This window comes from Humulus lupulus, chromosome 2, assembly GCF_963169125.1.
Source record: "Humulus lupulus chromosome 2, drHumLupu1.1, whole genome shotgun sequence".
In the NCBI taxonomy this organism is placed as follows: domain Eukaryota; kingdom Viridiplantae; phylum Streptophyta; class Magnoliopsida; order Rosales; family Cannabaceae; genus Humulus; species Humulus lupulus.
The window spans coordinates 10,958,405-10,970,191 of NC_084794.1; the positions used below are offsets into that span (position 1 = coordinate 10,958,405).

At 42.1% G+C, this 11,787-nt stretch overlaps 1 protein-coding gene across 1 annotated transcript; it reads left to right on the plus strand.

Annotated features, from left to right (window-relative positions):
- The first annotated feature begins 9,487 nt into the window (after positions 1–9,487).
- On the plus strand, positions 9,488–11,558 carry LOC133817267 (4-hydroxyphenylpyruvate dioxygenase-like). Its single transcript, XM_062249734.1, has 2 exons — positions 9,488–10,760; positions 11,124–11,558. The coding sequence occupies exons 1-2, from the start codon at positions 9,634–9,636 to the stop codon at positions 11,296–11,298; spliced, it is 1,302 nt and encodes a 433-aa protein (XP_062105718.1). The 5' UTR covers positions 9,488–9,633; the 3' UTR covers positions 11,299–11,558.
- The last annotated feature ends 229 nt before the right edge of the window (positions 11,559–11,787 follow it).

Here is an 11,787-nt window from a genome sequence, read left to right on the forward strand (position 1 = left end):
TGGCCCTTCCCAATTAGGCCCGAGTACTCCAGCAGCTTGGTCGCGGGTGTTTATAAAAACTCTTCGGAGTACGAGGTCTCCAACACTGAATTTTCTTTCTCGCGCTTTAGAGTTGAAATACCGGGAGACCTTTTGCTGGAACGCAGCTACTCGGAGCTGAGCTTGTTCACGCTTGTCATCAATTGAGTCCAGGGATTCCATCAATAGCTGGCTGTTAGCGTCTTGGTCGTATGTCAATTTGCGGTGCGAGGGTGGATCTAACTCGACAGGAAACATAGCTTCATACCCGTACGCCAAGGAAAATGGGGTACGACTTGTTGCTGTTCGGTGGGAAGTTTTGTACGACCAAAGAACTTCAGGCAACTGCTCTGGCCATGCTCCCTTAGCTTCTTCAAGTCTTTTCTTCAGGGTATCCTTCAGCGTTTTGTTAACTGCTTCGACTTGCCCATTAGCTTGGGGATGAGCGACTGAAGAAAAGCTTTTGATAATATCATGCAGTTTGCAGAAGTCTGTGAATAGATCACTGTCAAACTGGGTGCCGTTATCTGAGACTATCTTCCTTGGCAATCCATAGCGACAAATGATGTTATTGACTACAAAGTCAAGCACTTTCTTGGTCGTTATGGTTGCGAGTGGCTCAGCCTCAGCCCATTTGGTGAAGTAGTCGACGGCAACCACTGCATACTTTACACCACCTTTTCCTGCAGGTAAAGATCCAATTAGATCTATTCCCCAAACCGCGAAGGGCCATGGATTATGCATTTGGTTCAACTCGTTGGGAGCTACTCGTGGGATTTTAGAAAATCTCTGACACTTGTCACATCTCCGCACGAACTCCATTGAGTCTTTGATCATGGTTGGCCAGAAATAGCCCAGTCTTAGGATCTTTTTTTACAGACTTTGCCCCTCAGCGTGGTCCCCGCAAAAACCTTCGTGCACCTCTTTCATCAACTCTTTGGCTTTCTCCTTTGTAATACATTTGAGGAGTGGCATGGCGTATCCTCTTCGGTACAGGATCCCATCGACCAGGATATACCTAGTAGCTTGACACTGAAGGGTCCTAGCTTTGTTTCTGTTTGTCGGTAGTACGCCGATTGATAGATACTCTACATATGGTGCCATCCATGTATCTGCCATTTGGATGACCAGAGTGGTTTCTGGTGCTTGGATGCTTGGTGCTGATAGGCGCTCAACTGGAATTATGTTCAGAGTATCAGCATCCTTTGCACTTGCCAACTTTTCCAAAGCGTCCGCATTGGAATTCTGATCGCGAGGTACTTGCCGGAGAGTGTATCTGTTGAACTGGGCTAACAGATCCTTTGCATTGTTCAGATAGGCGACCATCTTCAAACCTCGCGCCTGGTACTCTCCCAAGACTTGATTCACCACCAATTGTGAATCGCTATAGATGTCAAGCACTTTTATGTTCATATCCTTGGCTAACCGCAATCCAGCTAGTAGTGCTTCATATTGGGCTTCATTGTTAGAAGCAGTGAAGTCAAATCTGATTGCACAGTGAAATCGATGCCCTTCTGGCATTATCAATATCACTCCTGCTCCTGCGTGGGATTCGTTAGATGACCCATCTATAAACAATTTCCACGAGGGTGCTTGGATTTGACACTCAGGCTTGCTGGGCTCTTTAGTCTGCTCGCCATCCGCGAGCTCTGTGAATTTGGCGATGAAGTCAGCCAAGGCTTGCCCTTTTATCGCTGCTCCAGGCAAGTAAGATATGTCGAACTGCCTAAGTTCGACTGCCCACTTTAGTAATCTTCCTGCAGTTTCTGGCTTTTGCAGGACTTTCTGAAGAGGCTGGTCGGTTAAGACCGTAATTGGATGAGATTGGAAGTAAGGCCACAGCTTCCTAGAGGCCAAAACCAAACAATAGGCTAACCTTTCAATGGGGGGATACCTCAAATCTGCTCCGATCAGCCTTTTGCTTACATAATAGACAGCCTTCTGCACACCTTCTTCTTCTTTTACTAGAACAACACTAGCAGCGTAATCCATGATTGCCAGGTAGATGAACAAAGTCTCTTTATCGACCGGCTTTGACAGGATGGGTGGTTGCGCCATATGCGTTTTTAGTGCTTGAAAGGCCTGTTCGCACTCATCTGTCCATTCAAATTTCTTATTACCTCTGAGTAGATTGAAAAATGGAATGCACTTGTCTGTTGATTTTGAAATGAGTCTACTGAGAGCAGCAATCCTCCCGGTCAGGCTTTGGACATCCTTACTTTTTACTGGCGACTTCATCTCGATCAGGGCTTTTATTTTCTCAGGATTTGCTTCAATTCCTCTTGAGTTAACTATAAATTCCAAGAACTTCCCTGATCCTACTCCGAAGGAGCATTTAAGGGGATTTAACTTCATCCTATATTTATTCAGGACGTTGAAGCATTCCTGCAAATCCCTTACATGCTCTTCTGCCTTCTTCGACTTAACCAGCATGTCGTTGACGTAAACCTCCATGTTTGTGCTGATCAACTCCTTAAACAAGTGGTTGACGAGTCTCTGGTAAGTCGCACCAGCGTTTTTCAAACCAAAGGGCATCACCTTGTAATAGTAGAGCCCTGTATCAGTTCGAAAGCTAGTGTGATCCTCATCAGGGGGATGCATATTGATTTGATTATACCCGGAGTATGCATCCATCAATGAGAGGATCTCATGCCCTACAGTGGCATCGACCAGCTGGTCGATCCTTAGGAGTGGGAAACAATCTTTGGGGCTATGCTTTATTTAGGTCTGTAAAATCCACGCACGTATGCCACTTGCCATTTGGCTTGGGCACTAGTACGGGATTAGAGACCCACAATGGATAAAACGCCACCCTGATGAACCCATTCTCCTTCAGCTTCTCGACTTCCTCTTTCAAGGCCTTCGATCTATCTTTGTCGAGCAGCCTTCTTTTTTGTTTCACTGGTGGAAATATTTTGTCGATGTTCAGGACATGGCTGATGACTGCAGGATCTATTCTGACCATGTCTTTGTGCGAGTAGGCAAAGACGTCCTGGTTCCTCCTTAAGAACTCCACCAGTGCTTGTTTCGTTGTTGTCTCTAGGTTTTTACCGACTTTCACAACTCTGGTCGGATTTTCCTCATCGAGTTGGACCTCTTCAAGGTCCTCGATGAGTCCACTTCTTCTTCAAAATCCCCAAAGCGAGGATCTAAGTCTCTATCCTCACTTTGGGCAACACCCTATTTGGTGAGATTATCACCTGAGTGGGCTTTAACATCTGTTTCCATTTGCAACTCCTTCCCGGTGGCATCTCTCGATACACCCTTCTTTTCCTTGGTGATTGAGGCATTGTAGCACTCCCTCACCTCCCTCTGGTTTCCCAACACGCATCCTACCCTTGCGTTCGTTGGGAATTTCATTGCGTGGTGCCATATAGAAGTGACAGCTCGCAGGTCGACCATAATTGGTCTCCCTATCACAGCGTTGTACGCTAAAGGAAAATCAACTACTATAAAGTAGTGAGTAATGTCCTGTTAGCAGGTGCAGTGCCTGCTGTGACTGGGAGTCTAATCGACCCTACTGGGGCAAGCCCTTCTCCGGAAAAACCATAAATGGTTTGGTTGCACGGCTCTAGGTCCTTCACTGACAACTTCATCCTTTCCAGCGAGGACTTGTATAGGATGTTGACCGAACTTCCTGTATCGACCAACACCCTTTTCACCATCATGTTCGCGATCTGTACGTCCATGACCACCGGATCGGAGTGTGGGAATCGCACGTGCTGGGCGTCGTCGCCAGAGAAGGTGATCAGGTCTTCCTCTGTTCGAGCCTTTTTTGGTGCTCGATCCTCGACACTCATCATCTCGATGTCCTGGTCGTGGCGCAGGGTTCGAGCATATCGTTCCCTCGCTTTCTCACTATCTCTTGCAAGATGTGGGCCTCTGCAGATGGTGAGTAGGGTACCTGCCACGGGAGCTAGCTGTAAATGTGGCGAGCGTTGGCGTGCAGGCACTGACTCGTTGCCACCTTAAGCCTCTCGCTGAGAACCCCCTGCGGCTCGTATATATCTTCTTAAATGTCCCTGTCTTATTAGAAACTCAATTTCGTCCTTCAGCTGGTTACACTCATTAGTGTTGTGCCCGTAGTCGTTATGAAAACAACAGAACTTTGTTGAATCTCTCTTGGAGATATCTTTTCTTATTGGTGCGGGTTGATTGTAGGGCACACTCGAGCTGGTCGCCTAGTAAACCTTGGCTCGGCTTTCAACAAGGGCAGTGTAATTGGTGAATCTCGGTTCATACCGATTACCTTTTGGACGCTTACTCTTAGAGGTCGAGGTTTCGTTGCTCACCCACTTTCCTCCATTCTTACCATTGCCATTCCCGTTGCCTTTGCCGTTGCCATTGCCGTTGCCATTGGGCTTCAACCCGTTGGCGGCTTTGGCGGGTTCTTCCTTGGGCCCCTTGTCTTTTGCTGGCGATTTTTCTTCATTGGCAATCGCGTCCTCGAGCTTGATGTACCGATCAGCTCGATCTAAAAACTCCTGGGTACTTTTAACCCCATGCTTGCTGAGGCTACTCCAGAGGGGAGAATGGCGCCTAACCCCAGCAGTTAGGGCCATTATCTTGCCTTCATCGCCCACAGTCTTGGCTCCAGCCGCAGCTCACATGAAGCGCTGAATGCATTCCTTCAAGGGCTCTCCCTTTTTCTGGCATATCTCGACCAGTTGGTTCGCCTCAGTTGGGTGCACACGACCCGCAGAGAACTGTCCGTAAAAATCCTTCACGAACATTTCCCAGGATACTATGCTTGTAGGAGGGAACTTAAAGAACCACTCTTGGGCGGTATCAGAAAGTGTCGCTAGGAAGATCCCGCAGTGAGCATCTTCAGAGACTTTCTGAATGTCCATTTGTATCTCAAACTTGTTGACATGAGATACCGAGTCTCCATACCCGTCGAAATTTGGTAGTGTCAGCATCTTGAACTTACTGGGGGTTTCTGCCACAGCAATCCTTTGTACGAAAGGGGTGCCTCTCCTCCGATCGTACTCAATGTGTGATGTTCGCCCCCCGACCAGCTGCTACATAACTTGGTTCAAGGCATCGATTTGAGCTTGAACAACTTCTGGGATTGCTGGGGCTTCTGGTGCCGGGGGGATGTACTCATCATGCCTTTCTTGGCGGTCGTTGAGTACATCCCTCAAATCGTCGTCTCTTCGTCGCTGCTCGCTGGCTCCGAGCTGACTAAAGACGTTATTCTACCTGGGCTGCCCCCCAGCGTTATGACCTGCTGGTTGGTCTTCTCTAGGTGGGGGGCTCCTGCCTCCACCTCTCTCTTCGTTCCTCCGACCAGCATTTCCTCTGCCTGAGTTGGCTTCATTGTAGCCGTGGCCATCTCTGAACCGTGGCTGGCTATGGTGCGACCGACTATTCCCTCTGTTGCCTCCTTGGGCTGGCATTTTCCGAGCGTTAGGGGGAGGCCTGCGCTGGTCGGTGGGTCCCCGTGCATTGTCATTCTGTGGGGGGCCCCTGACCACAGAGCCTGTCTCTGAGTTCCTCCTGTTGGTAGAAGGACGCTACCCCCTGCTCGGTGGATGTGGCTCTTCACCCCCTGGGCGTCTAGGGCTGCGGGGTTGTTGCCTGGCCCTATTCTGTCTCGGGCGCGGGGGATTGCCTCGACCTGCCTGAGACGGAGGCTGCGTCTCAGGGTCCCTAGGTGAGACATCATCCTGAGGCATAGGTGGCTGCTCCGGCCTCTGAGGGCTTATTGGCTGGAGCGGAGGACTAGGATTGGGGCCCCTTTGAGGTGGCTCGTTTGGTGGCTGATCTGGCTGGGAGGCTGGCGCAGCCTGATTCCTAGCCAGCTGGATGGCTGCTTCAAGGGCTGCCGTGGCATCCCTTTGCCGACGGTCCATCTCCGCCTGCCGCTCGCTCAACTCCTAGCGTTGGCGCTCTATCTCCCTTTGCTGCGATGCCATTGTCTCGGCATCACTCTCTTGATTGGCCCTTAGATTGGCCAACTCATCTTGCAACACCCCCAGTGTTGTCTTCAGGGACTCAGAATCCAACTCCTCCTCATCAAGCTCCAAATGAGGTTCGTCTTCAGCCACATTTGGGGGAGGAGGCTGGGATGGTGTAGCGGCAGCCTGTCCAGTCTTCTTGGTAGTTTTCGCCATTAGATCTTTTGTCAAGCTCTCAATGAAAGCACCAGAATGTTGACCCTCGTTTTGGTCAACGACACGGTGTTAAGAAAACGACAGAAAAATAGTACAAAGCTTGAGAAAACAATCGAATGGAAAGTAAAGAACACAAAGAATTATAGTGGTTCGGCCCCAGTGTTTGGTAATGACCTACGTCCACTTGATACTATTATTAATATTGAGCTTCAAAGGTGTGATAAAAGAACTAGGGTTCCTGAGTTTCACAGACCTTAGAAGGAGAAAATAATACAAACAATGGATAATAGTAATGCAATTCGAAAAAAGATCAAAAGATCCCCCCTTGAGCTATTTCTTGTATATTTATAGGCTCAAGGAGGGTTACATGAGTCAATTAGTCATATCTTTCCTTAATAGACGAATCTTCAGGTTATAATGAAGAGATATTCTCGGATATCATTACAACTGTATAGATTTAATCATAAATAAACGGAGTATACGACCAGGCTGGTCGTATATAAAACTTGAACTTCGCATATGGAAATATCTCTGGTCGGTAGGCGAGCAGCATCTCTGCCACGTGTCGAAAATTCTTGCCACGTCATCAACAGTTGTTTTTTGGATAAACACTCTTGTTTATCCAAAGTGTGCTTATTGTTAATTTCTTGTTGTTGTCATTTTCTGGAAGGATTAAATATAATAGGAAGAACTTGGATAACACAAGTTCATAATCTGTGTGAGGTTATGTTAGTAAGTAACATAGGGATGTATTATTTGCCTTGTGTAACTTTTGAGAATTGAACCTTGAATTTGTATTCTTAAATATGATTTTGGCATAGGAATATATTTAATTAAGTAAAAGAATTAATATCATAGAATTTGGGAAAGTTTTATGAGTTTTTATTGAATTCTTGTTAATTTGGGAGTTTTGCTAAAATATTGCTGCCGCAATCTGTTCAGTATAATTGACATAGGAGATTTAATAATTCAAGTCTATTCTACAATCCACATATTTCTTTTTAATTACTTTGTTTAGTTCAGTTTTATTTTCAGTATTTTTATCTTTTTAATATTTCATTTAGCTTACAAACAACCAATTTAATTGTTAATAGCTTTAAGTTTTTTATTAATTGTTTTGCCTATTTTTCTATTTTGCAATCCCTGTAGAGACGATTTACTTATTACTGTATTACTTGTGTGATTGCGTACACTTGCGCATTTAAATCAATTAAATTTTCACAACACAGAGTTCTCCCAATTTAGGGTTAGAAAATATGGGAGCTGTCTTGGAATATTCCTTGAGAGAGTTGAAGGCGTTTTCACACTTATACGTCCATTCTATAGTTATTACAACTACAATTGCTACTAAAACTGCTATTTTTTTTGTTTGAGACTAAAACTATTATTACTATTGTTAGCTATTGACTCGTGGTACCCAACACTACAAAGAAACGACATATTGTTATTAGTGCAATTTAATATTGGGTCTCAAACACTTTAATTTAATTAATAATGTTGAGTATTGGTAACCAATTATAACATGCTACTTTATATGATTTTAAAAATCTTAATGTGCCAAATATCAAATCTTTCACGTGTTTGAAAGGATCAACTTTGACATTTTTCAATCACCATATATAGTTGTCTTCACCATGGAATACGATCGAAATCCAAGTCCTTGGTACTTTCGTGATGCAGTCATACTCTCCTTATAAAATTGAAAAATGATATTCAACCCACTTGAAAAAACTTATGTGGCTTGTACTTTCAGTGGGTGCCACAGCCCACGAAACAACCTAAATTACAAGGTAACTAATGAAAATGAAATGATAATTTTTTACTTGAATAGTCTTCTAGGCTGTGGAAAGCTTGGTCTCTTACTCTTGGAGAAAGAAGTACCAAATGTTAAATTAAGAGTAAAGAGGATTTAATTTTTCTTTTTTATATGACTCATTGTTACAAACCAGACGACAGGTTTTTGACGTAGACATCGTACTAATTTTAAAAATAGTTTAAGGTATCGAAATCAAAATCATTTTAAATTATTTAAAAATTTTCAAAAATTAATGAAATATCTCCTAACTATCATATACACCATTATATATACCAAAAACAAAAATTCCTCTGGCCAAAAAAATATTATATTAATATATATACATTAATAGTAAATATAAATAATCGGAACAATGATCAAGTCAGAACATGATCCAGGTGGTATGATGAATGCTAATTTCTTCTATCATGCTTAAAAATTAAGTGGAGAATCTTCATTGCTTCCGACCAATACCACTTAAAAAAATCTAACCTCATTAAGACAGGTCACATTGATGTCATATCTCATGTAATGAAACAAAAATGCTTTAAGTCACGAGCATATTTTATGTGAATGTCGAGCCAAATTAATGTCAATCAGCTGGGGCATCATGTTAATGATTAAAGTGACTGTATATCATATATAGATAATATATAAAAAAAATAAAATTGTATGTGACAAAGGCTGATTGATATTTGGCATTTTTAATGATCGGCCGGTACGTAGCCAATAAAAGAAAATAAATAAAGAAAGAAAAGGCTGTTTATTTGGCGTGTTGTGCAGTGGCCTTGGAAAAACACCAAACCAATAAAATTCATGCCTGCTAATTAGGCTGTGGTGAAATTGACATCTCTATCCGTACCAAAAAAATTCAACTCATTTTCTCTCTTGTTGTCTATTTTATAATTTTGTGTAGTTTGATTATATTTATAAAAATATATCCTAATATCCTTCTTATATATATATACTAGATACAAATTATTTTTTATTAAATTTATATTAATTTTATATAAATTTTAAATAAATATCTTATTTTAATTAAATAATTTATTTATTTTTATTTAAGTTTATATTTGTTCTAATTTTAGTTTTTAAATTTAAGAATGACAACAAAAGATTATATATTATATATTTAATGTAATATTAAATATTTTACGTGGATTTTAAATTTAAGTTCCTTGCTAGTTTTAAAAAAAAACAATTTATTGTTAATTTTCAATAGATTATATTATATGTTTAATATGATATTTTCTAATAAGTGAGTTTAAGTTTAATTAAATTTTATTTAAGTTATAAATTATATGATTTTATTATTCTTAAATAATTATCATTGTAAAATATCTAAAAAAATATCATATTTTAATTTGTTTAATTATTTATTATTTTTAAATAATTATCATTATAAATTATCTAAAAAATATTCTATTTTATTTTTTTAAATTATTTATTATTTAAAAATAATTATTATTGTAAAATATTGTAAATATATTTTATTTTATTTAAATTTAAATGTTTACGATCTACCGAATATTCTATTAAATATAAGTTAAAAGTTAACCCTAACAAAATTAAAAAAAATGTTAAAACAAAAAATTTACCATATCTACGCACTTATTTTATAGAAGAGATATATATGCTGTTCCCATGTGACAAGGATCGAACCACATTGCAAAATCACATTTAAAAGAGAAAAAATAACCAACAATGGACAAAGTAAATCCTATCACGGTCGGCAAGGACTTCAAACTAGCAATGGGATCATCTAAGTTCGTCCGTACGAATCCCAAGTCGGACCGTTTCAGTGTGAAGCGGTTCCACCATGTCGAGTTCTGGTGTTGCGACGCTACAAACACCTCTCGCCGCTTCTCCTGGGGCCTCGGCATGCCACTCGTAGCCAAGTCTGACCTCTCCACCGGCAACTTCTCTCATGCCTCCTACCTCCTTCGATCTGGTGACCTTCATTTCCTCTTCACTGCTCCCTACTCACCCAACATCGCCACCGACTCAACCTCTTCTGCTTCCATACCCACCTTCGACCGCTCCACCTTCCTTTCCTTCTCCGCTGCCCATGGTCTCGCAGTCCGTGCTATTGCGGTCGAGGTCGACGACGCCGAGTTCGCCTTCGCCACTAGCGTCGCCCACGGAGCCACACCTTCCTCTCCTCCCGTTTCTCTCGGAGACGGCGCCGTCATTGCTGAGGTACGCCTCTACGGCGACGTCGTTTTGCGCTACGTCAGTTACAAATCCCAGGACCCGAATCCTCCGAGTTTGTGTTTCCTGCCTGGGTTCGAGCCCGTGGCTGCTGAGCCCGAATCCTTGGACTTTGGGATTCGAAGTCTAGACCACGCAGTGGGCAACGTTCCCGAACTGCTACCCGCAGTGTCGTACGTGAAGGGATTCACGGGTTTCCACGAGTTTGCCGAGTTCACGGCGGTGGACGTCGGGACGAGTGAGAGCGGGCTTAACTCGGTGATGCTGGCGAACAACGACGAGAGGGTCATTATCCCGATGAACGAGCCGGTGTACGGAACGAAGAGGAGGAGCCAAATTCAGACATTTCTGGAGCACAACGAAGGGGCTGGGGTTCAACACCTGGCTCTGGTTAGCGATGACATATTCAGTACGCTGAGAGAGATGAGGCGGCGAAGTGGGTTGGGTGGGTTCGAGTTCATGCCTTCGCCACCGCCAATGTACTATAAGAATCTCAAGAATCGAGCTGGGGATGTGTTGACGGAGACTCAGATAAAAGAGTGCGAGGAGTTCGGGGTTTTGGTGGACAGGGATCATGAGGGTACACTGCTCCAGATTTTCACCAAACCACTAGGAGATAGGTAATATTGTTTTCACTGTAACATTCCATTTAGTAAAAGTGGTTTAGTGAAGCAAATCTTTAGAGTGTCCACGTGTGTGGTTACCGATATCTCACTAGTGTTCGTTAAATTCAAACGTGTGAGTCTCGATATTTAATTACAACAATTGCAGTTCGCGGCACACACGTTGGGATATCAAATCTTTATGTAGTTGTACGAGTAGTCTAACTGGTAGAAGTCTTAGGATATCAATCGCACTGCAGAGACTGCTGGACCACTTTATATGTATTGGCTTCTTATTGCATGCATATATGAAGTTGTACGTACGTGCTAACATTTTGTTTAGTATGCGCTGAATCAGAATTTGTTTGAAATGTTGCGCAGACCGACCATATTCATCGAGATAATACAGAGAGTCGGGTGCATGATAAAGGATGATAAAGGCAAGATGTATCAGAAGGGTGGCTGTGGAGGTTTCGGAAAGGGCAATATCTCAGAGCTGTTTAAATGCGTGGAGGAGTATGAGAAGACACTGCTTGAAGCCAAAGTCGTGTCCTAATCACTCTCGTTCATTCGATCTCATCTGTGTACTAGAAAGTAAGCTTGTGTAACCACTTTGGTGCAGTCTTGCTTGGAATATATAATATTATATCTATACAATACATGCAAATTTGAATCAGTTGTTCCTTTTTCTTTATTTTGTCCTTTTTATACTTCTCACGCATGTGCTTTTTTGCTTTATCTTTCCCATCTCAACTACTTAACAGCTGTTTTGTTATATTGTGGCATTCTCATATACTTTTTATTTAACTTTTTCAAGGTAGATATAACAGGGAAACCTCTGAATAATAATAGTTTTAGTAACAAATTAATTAATAATTGTATTCTAATTAAGAGATTATAACTTAATAAAGTTATTGGTACTAAAAAAAATTCTTAACACCTAAGGATCAACTTAATTTAACAACAATTTCATTAAGGACTTCCCGATGACTATTATTAAAAAATATATATGTAAAATTGTTTCACACATTTATTTATTTTTAAG

What these genes read in the sequence shown, in the direction of transcription:
- LOC133817267 (XM_062249734.1), top strand. Translation starts at nt 9,634, where the DNA reads ATGGACAAAGTAAATCCTATCACGGTCGGCAAGGACTTCAAACTAGCA. An exon ending in ACCAAACCACTAGGAGATAG is followed by an intron (nt 10,761 to 11,123) that starts GTAATATTGTTT and finishes AATGTTGCGCAG; the next exon opens with ACCGACCATATTCATCGAGA.